The sequence below is a fragment of the Dama dama genome, chromosome 16 (genome assembly GCF_033118175.1).
Source record: "Dama dama isolate Ldn47 chromosome 16, ASM3311817v1, whole genome shotgun sequence".
Taxonomy (NCBI): Eukaryota; Metazoa; Chordata; class Mammalia; order Artiodactyla; family Cervidae; genus Dama; species Dama dama.
In genome coordinates this window covers 13537910-13562222 of record NC_083696.1, presented here as the reverse complement: position 1 = coordinate 13562222, position 24313 = coordinate 13537910, and the positions used below count along the sequence as shown (strand labels likewise).

General features: G+C 39.0%; 1 protein-coding gene across 1 annotated transcript in view; it reads right to left on the bottom strand.

Moving 5' to 3' along the window:
* TMEM245 (transmembrane protein 245) overlaps positions 1-24313 on the bottom strand; it is a 78800-nt gene that overhangs the window by 41473 nt on the left and 13014 nt on the right. Inside the window, exons 4-8 of the mRNA XM_061163468.1 lie at positions 16004-16120; positions 13454-13678; positions 12129-12298; positions 3820-3924; positions 228-310 (exon numbers count right to left, since the gene is read on the bottom strand). Coding sequence (XP_061019451.1) covers positions 228-310; positions 3820-3924; positions 12129-12298; positions 13454-13678; positions 16004-16120 — 700 coding nt within the window. The remainder of the gene's footprint in view (positions 1-227; positions 311-3819; positions 3925-12128; positions 12299-13453; positions 13679-16003; positions 16121-24313) is intronic.

The following is a 24313-nucleotide window of genomic DNA, read 5'->3' as shown; positions in this document are numbered from 1 at the left end:
TCTTAGTAAATCAAAGACATGTCGTAAACTGTGAGTCTCAATTCAATATTCGGACTTTCCCCTCTGCTCCCCTCTATCCCACTACATGTCATTCTTATGCAAAATTCAACAAAGTTTTGCAAACTCTTCTCTCTTCCAAAGTAACTGTACCAACGAAGATCATTTCATGACAACAGACATAGAACCTAGGCCATCCATCTCTATGTTTGTCAAAATTACATTCTTACTTTGCCCACTCGGGATGATTTGCTAGAGTTTCATTAATCAAATTGCTTGTGACTTCAATCATGTGTACACTCTCTTGATGTACCTGTATTATGGACAAGAAATGAGTATCAATAAAAATTAAACTCAATTTAACATTTATCTTTTATACTATTCTAGGAACAATGCTTTAAGAGTCAAGTAATTAGATATCTTAATTTCAGTTAATTTAAACAGACCTGCACTGAACAGCCAATATCCTTAACAAAGCAACTCTAGATTGTTTTGGAACTCTGAAAGCCGTCATTTTGTTTCAGTAAGCAAACAACTTACCTGTAATCAAACTGCAAAGTTTGTCTTCCCTGTCATTAATGTCTCTGCTCAGTGTTTTTTATTTTTTGAAAAGCCTAAGGGTTCCCCCTGAACCTGAATAGCAAAACAGTCAGCTGATAATTTTGGCCTAAGTTATGCTCAGGCACTTCACAATAGGAAGCTTCATCCTTTCTAGCCTGAGATGTGTGAAACTTGAGAAATGCAATCAAAGGTATAACAAATGTGGAAATCTCCCTAGGCTTTCAATATTCACCAGATACCTTAGGGTCTCCCATATAACCATTCTAAAATGTGATTTATTAATCTCAGTCCTTCTATGTCTCTCTTGTTTCCAGAACCTCTCCCTTTAATTCACAGCTTCTCTGTTGCCAGTCCCAAACCAAATCCACCACAACCCATAAGAAAATCTGTAGGTTTTTTCTGACCACAAAAGGCAGGTGAGGATAAGTAATTCCAAGTAAAAAAGCCACAAACTACATGTTTTTACCAGATGTAGTAGCAGTTTTTCACAAGCAAACACTCTGCAAATTATTGCCTAACTGATCATTTTTCAATGTCCTGATATGGTGTTTATAATAATTTTTATACCATTTTATTCTTTGGCCACCTGATGCGAAGAGCTGACTCACTGGAAAAGACCCTGATGCTGGGAAAGATTGAGGGCAGGAGGAGAAGGGGACGACAGAGGATGAGATGGTTGGACAGCATCATCGACTTGATGGACATGGGTTTGGGTGGACTCTGGGGGTTGGTGATGGACAGGGAGGCCTGGTGTGCTGCGGTTCATGGGGTCGCAAAGAGTTGGACACAACCGAGCAACTGAACTGCCTGATTCTTGCTTTAGGTAGAATTACCTAACATCCTCACCCTGCTATTATCCCAAAATATACTAGCAATATGGAGGCAAAAAGGATTTTCTGACAAACTGGATATGCATCTATTAATAAAAGAAAAAAAGCAGTCAAGAATGACCCTGAGGCTTTTCACCTGAGCAAGCAGAAAGAAGCTGTCACTTACTTGAAATGAGAAGAAAAGACAAGCAAGGGAGGGTCTGGAATTCAGTTCTGACATGTTTGAGATGTCTACTAAGACATTCAAATGGATACTGTCATGGTGTTTTAGAGGATGATCCGTTTATTGGCTGGGAGAATGAACTAGATAACCAGTAAGTTTCCTTCAAAAGCTCAGTTTGCATGAGTCCTAAACCACAAGGAAATGGTTCAGTAATAATTGTCATCAAAGTTCAGAGAAGCAAAGCTCACTGAAGCATGCAATGAACAAAGAAAAAGAAAGATGAAACGGTTGAGATGAGCAGGCAAGAAGACCCTACACAAAGGGACAAAGAAGGGAAGGTAGAATAGAAGAGACAGGAAAAAGAGGAAAAAAAGGAAAACAGAATTACATACTGGTGAAAGCTTTCTCTAAGAACTAGAAAAACACACAAAGGTTTAGGTGAAATATAACAAAAACAAAGACAGACCTCTCAAGTCTGTAGAGTCTAAATAAGTGACTGTACATGATTAAAATCCAAAGAACAGGAAAAAACTGCATTTTAACTGAAACAGGTACAGAGAGAGCAGGTTGTTAGAAGCAAATGATAAGATCAGGGCATACTGAGGCTAAGAGTGACTGAGAACAGGACTTCCAAGTGGAAAGTCAAGTAGTAGGAAACAGTGTAATCCCTTAGTAAATTGCTGCATATTAGATTATCTATTGATAATAGGTACTACCATATCTCTACAGCACTATATGAAAACGGTTCACATCCAGGATATCAGGTAAGCTTCACAATTTCTGGAAAACAGCATATAAAAACCTGGGGTTCAGAGTTCACTAGGGTCCAAATAAAATAAAGACTGTGATAGATTACAGAAGTTTCTTAAAATGCCAGTAAGAGACAAAAAATTTAGCTGAACTTTGGAGAATGATTTTCTTTGATAAAAGAGAGGTGAAAAACTGCAAAAGCTGGTAACATGACTCCATACAAATATGCAATGAAAAAAAAAAAAAGCGGAGTGAAGTGAAGTGAAGTCACTCAGTCGTGTCCCACTCTTTGCGACCCTGTGGACTGTAGCCTGCCAGGCTCCTCTGTCCATGGGATTCTCCAGGCAAGAATACTGGAGTGGGTTGCCGTTTCCTTCTCCAAGGGATCTTCCCAACCCAGGGATCGAACCTGGGTCTCCCGCATGGCAGGCAGACGCTTTGTCCTCTGAGCCACCAGGAAAGCCCCAAAAGAGGGGTAATAAGGACTAAATTTTTTTATATCCTCTCAAAATTCGTCTGTTGAAAGTCTAACATTCAATGTGATAGTTATAAGAGGTAGGGGCCTTTGGGAAGTAATTAGGTCATGAGGGTGGAGCTCTCATGATGGGATTGGTGTAGAGGTTTAGTTGCTGTGATGGTTTAGTTGCTAAGTCATGTCTGACTCTTGTGACCCCACGGGCTACAGCCCACCAGGCTCCTCCGTCCATAGTATTTTCCAGGCAAGAATACTGGAGTGGGTTGCCATTTCCTTCTCCAGGGGGTCTTCCTAACCCAGGGATCGAACCCAGGTCTCCCGCACAGCAGGCAGATTCTTTACCAACTGAGCTACCACGGAAAACCTGATGGAAGACATGATGGGATTAGCATCCTTAAAAGAAGAAATACAGAACTATTATTTCTCCCTATCATGTGAGAATACAAGGAGGAAACAGCCACCTATAAACCAGGAACAGAGCCTTTACCAACAAGCTGACCATGCTCGCACTTTCATCTGGGGCTCTCAGCCTCCAGAACTATGAGAAATAAATGTTTGCTGTTGAAGGCACTTGGTGTGTGGTATTCTGTTACAGCAGTCCAAACTAACAAGGCGGAAGGGAAATGCAAGCTGGAAGGATCTGGAAAGTGAGAAATACCTTAATGGTAAATCAGCAGAAAGAACAATGAGACGTGAAGGAAGGAATCAAATTCTGATCAAGTGAACAGGATCTACGCTAGGAGTCATGGACCAGATCACAGTTCTTCTTTTGAGAGAAAAACCCACTTTTCCCTCAGTATCTCCATTTTTCATCTGCATTTACCTCGGAGGATTTTTATGATAATAAAATTTAAATGATAAAAATACATCAGGCAAATTCATGGCAAAACCAGCAATACAAAAATCATAAATACTTTAAATGCTATAATTATTTATAAGCAAAGTAACATTTCCCATGCATGCAACTGCTGGCTTCTTATCCATACAACAAATTCTAACAGTTAAAGAGTTTATTAATGGTGATAGTAATTGTTGTACTGTACCTTTGCAGTCAGGAGTAGGGCTAAAAGAAGTGTTCCTATCACTAACAAAAATATGATGAAAATGCTAATTATTTTGTCTAACATCTTCTCCAACCAGATGATCATCTGCACAGAAATAAGAAAGAGAATTAGTCATCTTTCAAGCACAACTTAATAAAAACATATGTGCATTCAAACATCATGAAGACAAAACAGGCTATTCAGCATTGCAGAAACTATGGCATAATGATTAAAGCAGTGAAAGCTATAAGCCACTTTAGAAAATTAACTAACAGTGTTAATTGTTGTTACAGAAAGAGCTGATTATTGTCACATCTAAGAAAAGGCAATCAATTTGAATATAACCTAAATTTATGCTTGGATTCTCATAGTGTGGTATGTTTACATTTCAAATTAGAATTTACGATCTAATAAACATTTTAAACTAAATAATGACAATCCCTTAGTAACCTCAAATCTCTACTGTCAATTAGCAAATATATATGACTTTAGTAAAAGGATGACTCTTACAATACAGATATGTCCTAAACTAGACAGATAAAATAGGAGCAAATTAAAATGGGAATTACATTCAAAATATTTTTTTCCTTTAATGTCATCAGGGTTACAAATAAAATCTATTGTTAAGGTAGTGATAAATACCAATTTCAGAATAACAGCTACCCTGGAAGCAAAAGGGTTGGGACATGGATGCACAATCAGGGAGGGGTACACAGGAGACTTCAGTTGGTACAGGTAATATTTTGTCACACTGGAAGACAGGCATGTGGGTGCTCTTCTATCCGTTTATACTGGAAATATTTCATAATAAAATAAGAAATCCACTTGAAATTTCTATTTTTTTTAAACCATAAGCTTTATGACAAATTATAACTGACTATAAATAAAGAATAATCGTTAATGCAGTAGTTATCTCGTAATCAATAAAATTATGCTTTTCCAAAATGCCACTAGGCATTCTATTTTGAGTATAACTTCTCTCATCTTTCACAATGACAAATAATCCTACATTTTCTAAAACTTTTGTTTTCAGAATATCTAATCCTGACAGATTTCTAGAATTCCTGCCATGCAATGCTACCAATTAACATTTCAAAAATACAATCAGACTGATGACTGAAATACCACAATGCACCCCTCAATCCCAACATGAGCACTGCTGAGTAAGTTACTCTTCTCTTAAATATGAATTATGCTCGCCAAACAGTTAAACATTCAAGAGCAAAGAAGGATGGTTAAAACAGCATGTCTTCTAAAACATTTGCTTTCTATTCGAAGATTTTAAGCTTGCACCTCCTTATCTTTCAGGAAGGACACTGTCACCAAGAGACCGATGCTACAGTGAACTCAAAGATAAACAGTGCATCTTTCATCTTGACAATTACAGCTTTCAAACAGAAGAGTTAATTTTCAGTGCATGCTACCAAAGCATCAAAGACAATGCAGAGATTAAAAAAAGTAATAACAGGTTTCTAAGATATGGAAGGTCAGAGGTCATATTTTGAATGTAAGTTCTAAAATCAGTGAAAGTGAAGAGTATCACAATCAGAAACTAACTCAACGTCTAGTTTTTGAGAGTTTCCTGAGCAAAGAGCTAGTATTGCATGATTCCTCTTTGTATCTCCAAAACCTAACAGTGCACAGCATGTGGTAAAAGCTCAGTTAATACATATTTGAATAGGAAAATAAAGAAAATATCAGAATTAAGATTGGATTGATATTCACAAATTACAATTTCTGAAAATAACTTAGGAGCCTCAATTTTTTTTTTAGAAAATTCACATCCTGAAATACATCAACATAAAAGATGTTTTATTTGGAAAGTGTCTAAAGTTATGTCTGAGTATTTTTAACATATAAAACATGGAATATTCACAAACACATTATGTACAACAACATTACAAAAGTCAAACTTTGTTTTCAAGCCAGGGTAGAATTTTCCTATCACAAGCTCTATATACCTAAGGGCTGGAATAAGAGACACCTAAAGAAAAATTTATTTTCAAGAGATAATACTGAGGGTTAGATGTTTTATTGAAAATTTAAAACACAGGCAGACACCGTTTTATTGTGCTTCAATTTATTGTGCTTTGTAAATAACGTGTTTTTACACATTGAAGGTTTGTGGCAACCCTGCATTGAGCAAGTATATTGGCGCCATTTATTCCAACAGCATTTGCATATTTTGTATCTCTATCACATTTTGGTAATTCTCCCAATATTTCAAACTTTTTTGTTATGATATTTACTATGGTGATTTGTAATCAGTGACTTTTGATGTTACCACCACAACTCACTGAAAGCTGAGATGATATTTAGTCTTTTTTTTTTTAGCAATAAAGTATTTTTAATTATAATTTATAATATTTTTTGGACATAATGCTATTGCACACTTAATAGACTACATGTGTCCAACTCAGTCGCCAACTTTTTACCACTGTGCCACCTATTAAGCCCAATAGACTATAGTATGTGAAAGTGCGATCCCATGGACTTGCATGATACAGTCCATGGAATTCTCCAGGCCAGAATACTGGAGTGGGTAGCCTTTCCCTTCTCCAGGGGATCTTCCTAATCCAGGGATTAAACCCAGGTCTCCCACATTGCAGACGGACTCTTTACCCGCTGAGTCACAAGGGCCGCCCAAGAATGCTGAATTGGGCAGCCTTTCCCTTCTCCAGCAGATCTTCTTGACCCAGGGATCTAACCGGGGTGTCCTGCATTACAGGTGGATTTTTTACCAGCTGAGCTATCAGGGAAGTCCACACTACAATATAGTACAAACAAATTTTATATGTTCTGGGAACCCAAAGAAAACCATGTGACTTGCCTTATTGCAATATTCACTTTACTGTTGTGGTCTGGAACCCAACTGACAGTATTTCCAAGGCATGCCTATAAATAAAATCACTTAAGATGTTCCATACACAAGCAAAAGGTATGTGTGTGGCGGGGGTTGGGGGGGAGGTTTCTATTTACATATGGCCAGCAAAGATAAGCTGAGAAAACAGGCAAAAAGGAAGATAGCAAAAGTGAAAGAGAAAAAAAAGTGGAAAAGAGAGACAGGAAAGACTTAAAAATGTGGAGAACTAAGGACCAATCTAGAGGAAACAATCAAAGAGGATAGAAAACTTACAGAGGAAACGAACACCCTAAAAGAGTGAATGGAACAAGACTCATAAGGAAACTGCAACTCATAGACACAGAAAAAGAAACGTGGTCAGAGGAAGCAAAGGAGAAGGAGAAGGGGATAAAGGAGAGAATTTGTAAAGAACTGCAAAAAGAGGCGCTGTCCCATGAGGCCGTGCTCTGCTTTAAGCAAGGGGAACCACACTGCCTGTCAATCCCTACCCCGCTCCATTTATTTCCCAGTTTATTTTAGGTTTGAGATTTTATTTTCTAAAAGTAGGAGGGAAGTACTTTTAAAATGACATTCTGAATGTTTTAAGTATAAATAAAGGGCATGCATTTTTTTCTAAATGTAGAAATGTCAGTAAATACATAGTTATATCAAAAGATACCCTGAGGCTTCTAAACTGACTCGCCTTCTTTACCAAGTTATGAAGAAACTGTCATTCCACTACTGAGTTTTCTATTCATTATTCTGGACGTGTAGGTTTTTATTTTGCTTTGTTTTTCTTAGCCTAATTCTAGCAGTGCAAATAATAAATAATGAGAAAACAAGTAAGTCTTAAGAAACAGTTACATTTCAATTAATCATAGCCATGTTTCTCGCCCTCACTTCTCTTGAAATAGTTTCTAATTCACTCCACTTGAACTTGGAATACCAATACCCAATGCTGCAAATTTTCTGCCCTTGGATGAAATATGTAACAAAACAGACTTCAATTTATTTATGTGCTTTCCCAGGGCACAGACTCTCAGAAGTTAAAGCAGTTACTCCAACTCTACACCAATACTTTACCTATGCTACACAGAATCATCAAAGAAAAGGAAACGGTTATCTGACCCCTTGAGAATCTTTTAAAACTAATTCACAATTAGTCAGCTATGAATTAGGTAACCTTACTCAAGTCACCAAAGGTTCAATCAGATTGAACTTAATGACTTTAGCTCTCCTTTCTCTCATCTCTTGAGAACAATTTCATTTCAATAAAAACAAAGTTGGGAAATACATAAGACCACCTACTTTAATCAAAGTAAGAAAATATAACTTATTTTTGTAACACTATCATTTGCCAAGGATTGAATTCATTTACTCATATTTGTTTTGTAGAGTGGAGGTACACATAACCATTTGTGTATGTGTGTTTGTATGTGTGTGTGTGATCATGGTGCTATGTGTGTATGTTGATTTTACACACAGTTTATTTTCAGTCCAAAGTTTAAAAGTGTAATAAGCACTGTCAATAAGTCTCCCCTCTATTCTCTTTCAACAGAAAGAATGAAACTCTAATCTTTATACCCAAGAGCCTCATTTTGAACTATTTCTAAGAGGTAACACATTTTTCTTAAGGCCTGCTGTAATATTTTCACTGAAGATTTTTAAGGTCTTATTGTGTTTAATGACAACACACATGAATGATACCATCTTTTGCTATCTGCCCTAGGGATCCGATAACACTGTCAGATCTACTGTATGTGTACTATGGTACTCCTAACCTATCTGGATTAGACTTCATTTAAGTTACTGAAAATTCCATGGCAATCATATGAGGCATTTACCATAGATACAACCTCACATTTTGGGAAATACATAAAACTAGATGTCATGGGCCATGAGTACACCATTTTTTGAGAGATAAAAAATAAAATTTTGAAACACTAGCTATAAAAAAAAAGACAACATATAACACTATTGGCCAAGAGAATCATACAAATATTTCACAAATCTTTTTAAAAAAACTATGGTGTTATTTATAGAAAAAGTAGCCGTAAAGAGCTCTCTGTCCTTTTCAGTAACTTTTGCCTAAAATGCTCTCACACATTAAAGGAGACGAGAGTATCAGGCTGGGCCACATGATAGAGCTGAAAAGGTCTGGAGGTCACAGTGGACAACAGGACCACGAGACAGAACGTCAACACACTCGGGCAAGGAGATACCATCCACATACTAAATAAATAGCTTTAAGTTTTTAGCAAACTGCACTGTGGCAATATTAATGCTTCACGACCTTCCATAGCTTATAATTAGAACTTTAAAAAACAAAAACTTAGTCTGACATATGAACAGAAACAGGGTGAGAACGGAGATACCGGGGGGAAGTTCAATAGTAAAAATCAACATCCGGATGTTCATTTACCTTCTTATTTAGCCAGTGCCAGAGCTTGAGGATAGGGGTAAGGTGAGAGAGAAGATAAGAACAGTGGCATATCATTAGAGAATGCAGTAACAGTATGAAAAGAAAAGAGAGTCACTGAGAGCATGAGGAGGAAATCATCTCGGACAAAGGAAAAACTGGAAAAAAAGCTGAAATGCATTAACAAAGTTTCAAAATCAAGTGAATGTAGTATTCCTTTAAGACACACGATTGAAATGATGATAACCACAAACTTTGTTCGAAATTCAATGATTAAAAGTACATAAAGATAACCTGAATGCTTACAGGCTTAAACTTTCACACCAAATTCCAAAGATCAAAGCTATAATTAAGATTTTTCACATACCATGCTTTAAAAGGATTTTCAGTCCTTATATAAACTAATTCCTGTTCACACACTACATTTTCATTGAACTTTGTAGTTGAAGCTTTATAATAGTACTTATTTTACATTTCCTAGAGTAAAATATTTCAGTGCTCATTTGGAACAGTGAACACCTGGTCAAAAAGCAGACATATTTAAGATTCTGATCGTATTGGGCGCATTTTCTTCCATTTCCAATTTTTCAGGCATGCATTTTTCTACTGTATGTAATATGCTGCTGTTTTTTCACATAGACCTTACCTCATCTACACCTCACAATATTTAGCACTATAATAACTAATGCTAGTTAATGGTCACATAAAATAAAAATCAACAAACATAGGATTTAAAGCATTATTAGTGTATAAAAAGCATAAAGACTAAAAAGCTTAATTTCATCTGAATGACTAAATGCTCTTTGCAGACTTATTCCTAAATCACACCTAGTACATGTTTAGACACATACTTCAAACAATCTTCTCTAGATGGATCATTTCAACACTGGTCCAATCAATTGAAATTAAACAGAAACACGGAAAATAGATTTATTCCCCAAAGCAGGACCCCAGATACATTATTATACTGCATAAAACATAATTTTGACATCAATTATAATTGAACAAATATCAATTTGTGATAGCCATTTATTCTGATATATATCATATGTAACAGAAAATGCTAGTTTTATTCATTTTACTGTCTCTCTTCCTGAAGAACAAGACTGACATATAAATTAGAATAAAAATGACAAATTTTTACAAGACTACCCCATAACAAATACTTCTGATGCCCCTGGAATTTCAACCAACACAACTGTACAGTTTTCCTAAATGAAGTGTTCCCAATACAAGTACATGGGAACACTGAAAATAGATTTAGTTTTTATGCCATCTGATAGTGGTAAGACAAAAAATTAACTGGTGTAAGAGTCACCCTCTTTACAGCTTGAAGTGATAAATCTGCTCTAGTAAGATAAAACTTCACCTTAGTCAGGGAGATGTGATCAACATGTTGAAATCTGTGAGAAGTCCTAGATTCTTATTTTAAAAAATTGAAAAAAAATTAATAAGAACACAATAGGCAGGGAATTCCCTGGTGGTCCAGTGGTCAGAACTGTCCTTTCACTGCCAAGGGCCCAGGTTCAATCCCTGGTCAGGGAACTAACATTCCCAGAAGCCACACATCAGGGTCACAAAAGACACACACACACACATACACACACACAATAGGCAAATTAAAAAAGAAAAATATAAACAGCCAAGAAGCAAATAAATGAATGGTCAACTCAACTGTTATTTTTTTTTTTTTAAACTGTTATTTTTTAAAATTTCAAATTAAAACAACACCGAGATACTTCTTTTTACAAAACTAAAATGGACTTTCAGTTATACCGTAATATCCAGTACTGGCAAGAGCTCAAAGAAATGGGCATTCTCATATGCTGCTGAGGTGGGAACTAAAACTGACAAACTTTCTGGAAGACAACCAGGCAATATATTAGAAATATGTATCCCCTGCACCTCCTTTGACTTCCGCCCCCTCACATGAACTCCAGATACTGTTCTTGTCTCTGTCTACATTTGCTTCATCCAACAGTGTTTTTCAGCCTTAAGCCATGGATGGACCTGTTAAAAGTAGTCACTAGCAAGTCCAGCTTGCACAGCACAGCATACAAAAAGGCGTTCTTGATCCAGTCTTGCCTGACTCTCCAGCTCTGCCTCCCACTAATCACCGTTTCACATATCCCACTTTCTTCGTGTTCCCTAAGAACTCACTCTGTGGGGGTCTCGGTGCCCCTACACCGCTCCATTTACCCGCTCTTCTTCCAGGCCTCGCTAATAAACTCCTGGCAGTGCTCAAAATGTGCTCTGGTATCACCTTTCCCACTGCTCTCACCAACAGTGAGTCATTTCTTGCTCAGTTACTACCACTGTATCCTGGACACACCTCTCCCCTCAAACTATAACAACAGCTCAACACTTATACAGAGCTTACAGTGTACCAGATCCCAGTCTAGGAATTGAACATGTATTAACTCACTGAACCCTCACTACGATTCTCTGAGACATACTTGCTATTATACTTTATATTCATTGGCACAGAAAGGTTACAAAACTCATCCAAGGTCACAGAGCTAACAAGCAGCAGAACTGGGATCTGAATCCAAAGTTTGAATTCAGAGACTATGCTCCAAACCATCTCTTCTGAATCTAGCACAGCCTCTAAATTCTAATGGATTGCTGTCTCCCCACTAAAACAGAGTTTCTCTACCTAGTTTTCCAGGATTCATCTGGTTTTCCCTAAAACTTATGCTATCTGATGCATGAGAATTATCCAAAATTATTCACTGCACTGAGCTACACCTGGTTATATAATTTTAGGCAAGTCACTTAACCCCTCTAGATTTCAATTTGGTCCTTATAAAATAAGAGTTGAACTAGGTGCTCCTTTTCCCTCATTTTTAAGATGTAAAAATACACAACAATTATTCAAACTACATCTATCCCATCCATCACTCTAAATTTCATCAAAGTTAGACATTAAATGTGTTATCAGCAAGTACAACGTAAATACTAATATACCATAAAATGGAATCTTTTAGACAATGAAATACATAATAAACTCCACTTTTGAAAGCAGCTCAAGTTATGAAAATACAATACCTTGCTATCAACTTTTAACAAGAATTTTCCGAGCCCGATAATTGGCCACGGGGCCAGGGCTTCCTGCCGCTCCTTCAGGAAGTGCTCTATCACCTGCCACCACACAGCGCCGCGCTTCTCCAGGAAGTTCACAACGCCAAAGTGAATAACAAGCTTTTTGAGGACCCAGACTATGAGGAAGATGAGAAATACACACACAAGAGAGACAGAGATTACAAACAGGTTCAGTTCCACATAACCTTCCTAAAACAGTAAAGCCAGTGCTAAAATAGATAGGTTTTTTTTTTTTTTTTTGCTTTTGTTTTTGTTTAATGGAGGAAGGAAGGAACAAAGTTCAAAATATTCCAGCTTGATGGAACTGGGACAGTTTCCACACAATCCCCACCTACCTATCTCCCACCCTCTCTGTGAAGTCTGAAGCCTTGAAGGGGTCAGGGATTCAAAGCCCATATAAACGTTAGACACCTTGGTCATGAGGATTTCATTGACTACAACCTTGGCCCCTCACACTGTACCGTTCCAGGATAAAGCATACTAACCTCTGACCTGTCCTTGTCTCTTTGGCTATTAGAGCTGCTCTTGCCAAATTTTGTTCTTTTCCTTAGATGTTTGATGTGTAGTGACCAGATAAGCAGAAGGTATTCCATACACATCATAATTTTATACCCCCACAGGGTAACATTCTCATTTGTATTTCTATGTCTCTTCTTGATGCTCTGTACATCTGAATCTTTCACCATGGTTCCGTAGAGACCAGGGCTGTTACAAACAGCTGTACGCTACATGATTTCAGCGGGAACTACTCAAACTGCAATATGAAGGGAACCCTCTGCGGTGGGATACTGTGGTTTCCCTTTAAACAGGGGTTAAACCTTCTGTTAAAAGCTAACTAAGGAGGAGGAGGGACTAGAAGGAAGTGCTACTCATCTGTGAGGGTTGTCTTGACGTCTGGACCCTAGATAATTGGTCCCAGCCACTATGATTTCCCTACTCTAGGGAGCTCTGTGTCCTTAGCCCTGGCCTTTAATCTAACAGTTCACTGTTTACTATTTTGAACCATGAGCTCAGTGTTACATGCCAGGTCAACAATTCCTTCATCAGCATTTTTAAACCTCCGGAGATGTCCTAGGAGACGTCCTATGGTCTCGAGAATAAGTCCAGGGTAATTATAGTTGTAAAAACTTTGTGGGGGCCACCATATTCACAGCCTACTCCCCTTTTTTATTTAAAAAGATAGTAAAATTATCTCAAACATTAAAAAAAAAAATCCACAAATTAAAAAAAAAATCTTCAAAGGCAAGATAAGATCATCACTAACCAATTACCTGCAATAGGCACGGGCAGCAACTGTACAATCCACAGGTTGGACCAGATCTGGACTCCGACGATGGCCCAAAGGAGAGACACGAAGTAGATGTCACTAGTTTTCTTCTTCCTAAGAAACGTGCCAACTTCAGGTCTCTGTCTGCCCAGGGTGGGTGAAGGGGAGGCGGGTGAAGAAGCTGAGGCCAGTGTTGAAGGGGGTTCTCCTCTGTCCATGGTTTCTGTCCCTGAGGAGGGAAAGCAAAAAAAAAAAATCACCCACATATTGGTCCACATTGATAAATAGTAATACAGAGCAATTAACTAGGCTAGCCTGGTTTAAGCCTTCAAGATGTACTAAGATAGCATGATTACACTGGGTTAAAAAAGAAAATAAGACCTGGATGGATGCTTGCAAATGTAATAAAAAAAAGGTGTGGAGAATGATGTATGCTTGCAAATGTAATGAAAAAGGTGAGGAGAATTAATACTGACAGTGTTTACATCTACGGAAATTAAGTTCGTTGAAAGACAGGATTAAGTATGAGAAATGGTTTATTTTTACTTTATACATTTTATACTGTTCAAGTTTTTTATGACATATTTATCATTTCTATTTATATGTGTATATATATATAGCATTTAGATAAAAAAAACTAAAGAAAATCACATGACAAAGTAACAGAATTATAATTAGCCCATGAAAATTACTCAAACCATATAAAGCAATAAATATTAACATACAGAATTCTTTAATTAAAATCTCCTTCTCTTTTAACTTTATTGTAGATGTATTTATATACATATGAAACAATATGGCTTTTCAGCGTCATTTTATCTAAATGGGACCAGCTGCTCTTACAAGAACCCAGGGTTTTGAAGCATATCTTTCTCTTAGAATGAGATACTAAAAAATAACAGGTTGCTGTGGATGAGGAATCTTCAAATATAGGATATCACACTGAATTATTTCATAAGGCACTGCTTTCTAACAATGCAACTACTGCCATATTTCACTATTACTCAGAATATATCACAATGATGGAAATGAGAAAGATCCTAAAACCTATATTTTGCCTTCTATAAAAAAAAGTTAAAAGTATACCTTATTTCTTAAAGTCTAGGTAAAAAAAAAAATGAACACCCCTAATTTCAACGCCCTTTTTGCCCCATTTTCTTTATACAATTTTATACAGTTGTATCATTTTCCACTCAGAACCTTTCCCACTTTCTCCCTTCAGTTGAATGCCAACTCCAGAAGAAATAAGACCTAGTCTGTCTTGCTTGCCCCTCCACTGAATTCCTAGTGCAAAAAAATATTACCTGACATGTAGAAGGTACTCATTAAATCTTTACTCTAAGAATGCCTTCCCTGTTATTTCATAACTTTCATAAGTAACCCCACAATAGCCCTGTGAGTGCTTTATTATAATTTCCTTAGTGGTTTTTTTTTTTTAAATGATGCTTAGCTATGAGTATATTTTTACTACTGATGTGTAACTGGGACCATGTTTAAGTCAGCCCATCTCATGAAAACTAACATTCTACCCAGAGGTTTGGGGCTAAACACCAAGCTAATTATAATACGCTTCTGTTTGCTCTCTGAATGAATGTCTTCCTAATTTGGAAATTTCATGTTGCTGGATGTGGCAGATATTCATAAGAATAGTAAGTCCATAACCAAAACATCATCCCCTCTCTACTCTGAAAACATAATTTAATGTGTAAGAAAAATAAGTTTTACTACTACCCCAAATGCCTTCTTCTTAGCTGATCCCCTCTTTCAAGACTCCTCTAACGTGAGTTCTTCCAGGAGAGCTCATGAAAACAGCTCCTTAACTCTCAAACCTCTGACAGTAATGGGCCTCTTGGGACAGACAGACAAGGCCTTTACAATCCTGAATTCTGTGAGTCTGGTATGACTTTAAAGCTGGTATAAAACTACTAGCTGGATCTCACAGGAGCTCTGTGTCCAACATAATTAGAGGATTCTGTGTTAAGGGAAACAGTCAATATACTAACAGCAAGAGGCATGCAAAGCAAACTTTGCAAAGAAAAGCAAAAAATGCCAGAGAAATGAATGATTGGAAGATGGAAAACAAAAATCAAAAGAAAGATGGAGAAAAGGAACAATGACCAAAAACTGCAACATAAAGAGAGCAAAAGAGAACAATGGAGGAGAACTGACAAGTTATAGAAATGACAAATAAAAGGACTAAGTAGGAGAAAATACAGACAAAGGTAAATGGGTCTTTAAGAAAAGGAAAACAAAATGAAAGGATAGTGAGAAAGAATAACAAAAGAAAAATAAGAAAAGCCCTTTAAAAAAAAAAAAAAAGGAAAGAATGAAGAATCAAGGTAAGAAACCTAAGAAGATAAATAATTAAATGAATGAAAAAAGTGATACATGAGAACAAAGACAGAAGGAAAAAAGTGTAAAAATAGGAACCAGAGAGAAAAATGAAGGACCAGTAAATAGCATCTTGTGATGCTAGTGTCTTTCCTAATTTTATAGTCTATGTATATTCCATTTTCCAGAAGGATCCTGAAGGCATTCTCACAACACCAGTCACCTGCAGGCTGGGTAGAGGTGTGGTCCTCAGAGCTCGACTCATACCCTGTGATGGAGATGGCCAAGGTTGCTAGAGTAGAAGCTGCCATAGAGATGACTTGTCCCGGCAGCTCTGCTCCTGTAAAACAAGCATGCAGTTATAAAACGTTTTAAAGGCAATAAAAAAGGAAAATAACTTGCAAACTGAAACACAGTCCTTGGTTTTTCAACAGCAGTAAAACAAAATGGTTATTACTGATCCACTAGACCAGTGGTTCTTCATCAAGAGACAGTGCTTAAAAATCAACAGTCAAGTCTGCTAAAAATGCAAGTTTCTGGACTCTCTCTCTATATTTGGGAACTTGACGCTGGTGCATGTGGAAGATAGTAGATATAAACATGGAATGCCACACTTGTATTTTAACTTCACTGTACATCTCTGTTGAAAAACACTGTTACACCAAGTCTATGAGCTTCTTGAATGCAGGCTTACTTTCCTTTGTATTACTAGCTCCTAGTACAGTATGGAATAGCCCATGTGCATACTAAGTCGCTTCAGTCGCGTCCAACTCTCTGCGACCCTGTGGACTGTAGCCCACTAGGCTACTGTATCCATGGGATTCTCCAGGCAAGAATACTGGAGTGGGTTGCCACGCCCTCCTCTAAGGGATCTTCCCGATCCAGGGATCAAACCCACATCTCTTATGTCTTCTGCACTGGCAGGCAGTTCTTTACCACTAGCGACAATGGGAAGCCCAAAATAGCCCATACTTGTTTTCAATAACAACATTTCATGACTGAATATGCAAATGTATGGGTATTGCACAAAATCATATACAGTCAATCCTCGACCTACATGGGTTTGAACTGTGCAGGTCTGCATATATGTGGATTTTTTTCTAATAACTGTAATATCTGTATTTTCATTTTACAGATCTTTAACTAAGTAGGGGGAAAAGCTTTTGTTCAATAAGAGATCACAGGTGGAACTAGGATTTGAATTCCGATTCTACCCAAACTGTTTCAGCTTCCTGCCTTTGGGTGAGTCATTTATCAATTCCTTTGTTTTTGAAACAGAGATAGGAGTTCACAGATATTTGACTGCATGGAGGAGTCAACTGCCCCTAACCCTGACATGGTTTGAGGGTCAACTGAATATCTATAAAGTTCATAATTCAACACAGGCAAAATCTACCACCTGAGAATCTAAAAGATCATCACTACCCCGTTTCACAATCTAGGTTCTCATGTTAAGTACCTAACAGGTAGTAAACCAAGTTTAGCCTAGATCCAAAAAACATATTCACTGGTCAATGAGATCTGTCTGGAACGGTCAGCCTTTAATTTGCTATGGCAGACAACACAGAGCAGCTCACCCAACACCTGTTTCCAGTGTGCTTTCCCGTACCCTGGAGACTGGAAAGCTAAAGACTGGGCTTCCTGGACTCCTTTGCAGCTATTGTTTCACCTGTGACGTAGTGGAATACCAGTGCAGGCACACTTGTGCAGACTTGGAAGCCCTAAGCGACTCACTGTAATTTGGAAGCTCTCATGTCAGATACAGTCATGGAGACACATGGCTTTCCTGCAGGAACTTAGCAGAAGTTCCAGAGGTTCTGCCCTCTGATTTCCGACTCTGTGTCAAAGAGCAGCAGCAATACTATGTAGCACTTCTGCTCAAACAGTCCTCGGGTGTTGTTGAGCATTTCTCCTGGTTGCATTGCTTCTGCATGTCAGGTCCAAGCTTAACTGTCTGATCTGTCCAAAAATTCTGTGTGTACAAATCCTTTATGCTAACCAATACCTCTTTCTATTTAGACTAGCTGGCATGAATTCCACTGTCCGACTAAGAATAGTCACCAAATCATACATATGCCCACATTCATAGAGCTGGGACCTCTCAGTAGGCTGATATTCAATGTGACAACATAAAGTTCTGCCAGGCCGATGAAAAGAGCCATGACTTTCAGAAGGTCAGTGAATTTCAGCTCCAGATAAACTTCACATACCCAACAAATCCAAGGCTGGCCACCTCCCAGAGGTAAGCAGGCCACGCCTGAGACAGCTCTTTGGTAGATTCAGCCCTTAGGAGCAAGAGCACTCTTCTTGCTCAATCACATCCTATCCCTCCTCTAATAAATGTCTTCGTAACCTGAAGGAGGCTTATTTTTAGGCAAACCAAGAGAAATCCAAAGTTATGACCTGGGAAGAGAGCATAAATTAGATATCTGGATTGGGACCTACTCTCCTGGCATAGGTGTCTAAAGTGCTGATTTGATGCCAATAAGAGAACAAGCACTGAGAGAGAAAGACAGTGTCTTTCATGTCTTACATGTTTCCATTACTCACTGTATTGAATGCTGAGAATAAAAATACAGACCCCGCCCCAGTGGAGTCTAGTGAAATAGACAGATAAGAATCAAAGGACCACACAAATAAACAAATGTATACAAATTATGATGACTGCCATAAAGGAAAAATACCGGGTATTTTATGAGTTCCTAACTGAAGAAATCTGATTTAGTCTGGGAAATCAGGAAAAGCCTTTCTTTAAGAAATAAAAATGAAGCTGATATACAAAAGATGAGGAGGAATTAACCAAAGGAAAGTATCATCTTTTAGTTAGAAGGAAGAGAATAAGAAGGCTGTAAGTGAAGAAGCTGGCATGTTAAAGACAGTGAAAGGTCAGTGTGTCTGGAACACAGAGATGGCAAGCCAGATGATGAAAGTCAGAGATGACCATACTAAATGACTTTAGTCTTTATCCCAAAGGAGTAGGAAAGCACTGAAGAGTTTTTTTTATTGAAATACTATTGAGATAATTGTAACATCACATGAAGTTTTACGAAATAATACAGAGCGATCCTGTGTACCTTTTATCCAGTGTCCCCTTCCCCACCATGGTAGTATCTTAAAACTGAAGCACATTACTACAGAGTGTCAGCATGGATACAAGACACAGAAGTCTCATCACTGCAAAGATCTCTTACGTTGCCCTTTTATGACCACATCTCCCGACTCTGTAAATAAATAAATCTGTTTTAGGGACACAAAAAGACTGTTCTTACTGTTTGATCAAGAACAGATTAGAAAAGACCAGGAGGAGGGACAGGAGGGTGCGTTACTGCAACACTGCAGGCAAGACATGAGGACAGCGTGGTCTGTAGCGGTTAACAGGGAAGAAGCTGGGAAAGTAGCCACACTGAGGAGAAAAGGGACAGTCAACGATGACCAGATTTGGTGATGAAATAATTCAGGATTCAACCATGATCCCCCAAGTTTCCAGATTATGATCAGACAGACCACATGTGGGGTAAATGGATGGAGATTTTAGATATACCAAAGTGCTTTTCAGACTGTCAAACAGAAATTTTTAACACAAACTGATTGCACCAGAGACCAGAGAGGTCTTAGATTCTTGGGTGCCCACAAGAGATTTCTTGGGCTCCACTCAAGAGCAGAGGTTGGGAACACCTAATGACTAATGGCCTGGGACAGCACAATAAAGGGAGAAAGGCTTCCAGTCAAAACTTGAAGAATTCTCTCAGAAGACTAAAGACTAATCCTGGGTCCTCAATTACTACACCTTCCTTTTCACAAGTGAAAAAGATGAAGTGCTGACTCATCTTCGACAGACTGAGAAGTCCCTTGATGGTTAGGTAGCTCCAAAATGACAAGATCATTTTACAGTTCCTCAAATACTGGCTTTTAGTTAAGCTGAAAGATCCCACCCCATATACTTCTCAACTCCCACTAAGCATTCAGCTGCCTTCCCAAGTGGGCCAGTGGTAAAGAATCTGTCTGCCAATGCAGGAGATGCAGGTTTGAGCCCTGGGTAGGGAAGATTCCCCTGGAGAAGGAAATGGCAACCCACTCCAGTATTCTTGCCTGGAGAATCCCATGGACAGAGGAGCTTGGCGGGCCCCAGTCCACGGGGTCACAAAGACTTGTACCTGACTCAGCACCTAAACAACCACAACAAGCATTCATTCACCAAACAGGTGACTAGGCTACGTGCTGGGAAGAGAGACTAAGACTGTAGTCTCAAGCTCAGCCCCATACTAAACTATCAGTTATGATTCAGCATGTTAAGAGCTAAGGCAGATGGAAATGTAGAATATTTGGAGGAGCATCACGGAGAGAAACCTAACCCCCGCTTGGGAGGTCAGGGAAGAGTTTCCAAAGGGACTATCTGACAAGAATGGTAAAAGATGCCACCCTTGAAATCCATCTACATAAGTTAGCCAGACAAAGATGACAGAACAAGTTTATCTTGTGGAGAAATGAAGAAGCTGGTCTCTTAGAGGACAGAGGTAGAAAAGTTTTCCTGGAAGACAGAAAAAAAAGCCAAGTGTAAAGACACAAAGGCAAGAACAAGCAGAGTGTATTGTTCAGAGAACTCTAAGAAGTCTAATGAGGACAAAACACAGGGTCCCATGATAAGAGTGGAGAGACAGGAGGAGGCAGGAGGAAAATGGGAGCAGAGGAGGGAAGGGCTCATACTGACTATGCACAGAGGCAGGACAGCTCAGGGACTGGGATCGCAGACGGGGAAACAAGACTGACCAGGTTCAAATCCCAGGTCTACTCCTTACTTGTCAGACGACAACAGGCAGGTTACTTGAGATCTCGGTGTCTGAGTCTCTTCAAGTGTCAAATGCAGCCTATATAAATTCCTAGCTCATGTGAGAATTAACTGAAACAATTCATGCTTAGAACAAAAATGCTTAGAGCAATGCCTGGTAGGCAGGACTTAACAGAAATTGGCTCAATAAATGATACTATCGTCACCATCATCCGTATCAAAACTGTTGGCTTTATCAGGATAAACTACAAGCAAAGCCACCAGCACGCCTATAGTATTTGCCTGTACCTCTCATCCCCTTTCTGCTTTATAGTGCAGCCATTTCCCTAAGTCTTATCCTTACATTTTTAGATCTCCACACTGAGTTGTACAAAACATCTTATATACAATCGGCACTAAAAAGCTTGAGGAAAAGTTAAGACCAACAGATTAAATCCTCACAACTATGGCTTAAAAACTCTTTCTTCAACTCGCTGATGTCACTAAAATATACAATAAATATTTAACAAATCTTAGCTAAGTTAATGAAAACAATGCAGTATCATTTTAGTTAATACACAAATGACTCCGCAAAGTTTCAGAATGCCTAAAACTTCACAAAGGAACGAAAAGAATAGCACACAGAGAAAATCAACAGATTTGAAAGTTATGGATGTAAGATTTGGCAACTGCTCTTACTCATCAAATAGATATGTACTTTAACGACTTTTGTCTAGTAACATCCTTCTGTACTTCAAAACCCCCAAGGGTTTGGGCACAGAATTGATAAACTAGACAGAAGAATGCCAGGACTGAGAATCTAGGCAGTCATGATACTGGGAAAAAAGCCCCAGCTAAAAATAGGCACACAGACGGAGGGAACATAATCTTGAGACCCAAGGACTATAAACAAAGAAAGGAAACAGCATCCAAGGTTTCAAGTGTCAGTCCACCCAGGGGCTGGGTCAGTATTAACTGGAGGCCCAAAGGGCAGGAACGCACACAAATCTAAATAAGCAGGCCACCCACATTAGCAGCCTAGCATCAGGGGAAAGAAACTCATAGTCTGGTATATAAGAAAAACATCACATGTTCAGATATCTGTAGATACGGCTAAATCAACAATGGGCAGAATAACTGCTTTTTTTAATAATAGAGGGAAATATATTTGGAAGCTGGTCTAAATAAGGAGAAACTTGATCTAATTTGTTCTCTTTCACAGGGCTAGCTGAAGTTTCTGGGAATACCTCCAAAGATGCTTACTGGAAGGAGGCCCTTTATATCAAGTAAACTCTTCCCAGCATGTAAACAAAGTTCCCCTTGAAGACGGCTTCTGTTTCCATCACAAGTGTGGAAAATACATCTCCTCCTCAATGGCTTCTAGTACCACTTCACTGTATTAAGGGCTTGGATATGGACCACTAGGAGTATCTCCAGGTCTATGTAACTGAATTGAGGAAGGACAAATAAGCAGTAAGAAAATTTAGTTTGCTCTTTTCCTTTGGCCAATTTGGGCTTAACTGGACAAAACTTGTTTCTTCATATCACATGCTATACCAAACAAGGCGACAAGGAAGGCTTCCTTATCAAGATTATTTCTGGTCACTCATAAACAATGAGCAATTCCAGGAGGAGCAGGCCCAGGTGTAACTGCCTGTATATCTCATCCTGGGTGTCCAAGTATTAAAGATACATCTTATGCATGTCTGCCTAGCTGCTGAAGAAGCACTTCTCATATTCATAGTAAATGGCCAACTTTCTTCATCTGTAAAACAAGTATGGTGGTGGTGGTTTAATCACTAAGTCATGTCCGACTCCTGCGACCCCATGAACTGTAGCCCGCTAGGCTCCTCTGTCCATGGGATTCTCCAGGCAAGAATACTGGAGTGGGTTGCCATTTCCTTCTCCAGTAAAACAAGCATACTTTTTAAAAAATGTATTTATTTACTTATTTGGCCGTATCAGGTCTTAGTTGCAGCCCGCAGGATCTTTGTTGGATCATAAGGGATCTTTTCTTTGGGCTCACAGGCTCTACTTGCAGAACATGGGCTTAGGTACCCCACAGGATATAGGATCTTAGTTCCGTGACCAGTGATTGAACTCACATCCCCTGCATTACAAGGCAGATTCTTAACCACTGCACCACCAGGGAAGTCCCACAAATATAATACTAATCACACTGGAGTACTGAGAAAATTAAAAGAGATGGCAGGTTTTAAGAGCGTAACAGGGCCTCAACCATGGGAGACAATACTGCTCATGCTCCTCTTTTGTCCCAGGGAATATACCAAAGCTGGATTCCAGGCTTCTGCCAAGTAAGACTTCAGAGACCCCAGAGGCAGAGAACCTAGGTGCTATACTTGTGGTGAGCCACCGGGGCCAACATGAAGACTAAAGGAACGGACAACTACAGCTGGGGGAGAGAGAGGTAAGCACTGTTATCAGCCGATACTTTCTCAGGTTGGCTGATGACTGTCAAAGGTGAAAGGAAAGAACACTGGGATTGGTGAGAGCCAAGGAACTGGGTTCAAATTTTAGCTCCTGTCAGACTATGGGCAAGTCAGTTAATCTATTATTAAATGTCTTCACCCGAAAAAATGTAGATACTTCTTTTGTAAGGTTGGGGAGGGGGGTTGTTTTGTTTGTGGATTAAAAAAGATAGTACACTGGAAAGTATGATAGACACTTAACATTTTTTCCCTACACTATCCTGGGGTTCCAAGAAATATCAAGTAAGTGCCCCCCCAAGGTTTAAGAAAAAAAACATTGAGTAGGGCCCCTAGGTTCAGAAAGAACCACTGAAACTAACCCAGAAATGATCCATAAGAAGAGTTTTCTGGATCTGTTCAGTTCAGTCGCTCAGTCGTGTCCGACTCTTTGTAACCCCATGTATCGCAACACACCAGGCCTCCCTGTCTATCACCAACTCCTGGAGTCTACCCAAACCCATGTCCATCGAGTCGGTGATGCCATCTAACCATCTCATCCTCTGTCGTCCCCTTCTCCTCCTGCCCCCAATCCTTCCCAGCATCAGGGTCTTTTCCAATGAGTCAACTCTTTGCATGAGGTGGCCAAAGTATTGGAGTTTCCAACATCAGTCCTTCCAATAAACACCCAGGACTGATCTCCTTTAGGATGGACTGGTTGGATCTCCTTGCAGTCCAAGGGACTCTCAAGAGTCTTCTCCAACACCACAGTTCAAAAGCATCAATTCTTCGGCGTTCAGCTTTCTTCACCATCCAACTCTCACATCCATACATGACTACTGGAAAAATCATAGCCTTGACTAGATGGACTTCTGTTGGCAAAGTAATGTCTCTGCTTTTAAATATGCTGTCTAGGTTGGTCATAACTTTGCTTCCAAGGAGTAAGCGTCTTTTAATTTCATGGCTGCAGTCACCATCTGCAGTGATTTTGGAGCCCCCCAAAATAAAGTCTGACACTGTTTCCACTGGGCCCTAAACAAATTCATGCTTTGAATTCTGGTGACATCTAAAGGATTAATTCTGTGAATCCAGCGAACCACAGGTTGTAAAGCAGCACAAGATTCAGAGCTCAGAAGACACAGAGAAAAACGCTTACACAGGGCACGAGGATACAAGAGCAAGCCCTACAGCGGGACAGGAGGAGGAACAGACGCACATGCAGGCAGGACGCTGAGGCACCCCGCGCCTCACTACATTACAGTGACACCTACAGGAGGGACGGGGCTGTGAAACAGGGGAAGGTTGGCCCAACACGGCCTGAGCTCTGATGCCTAAAAATACA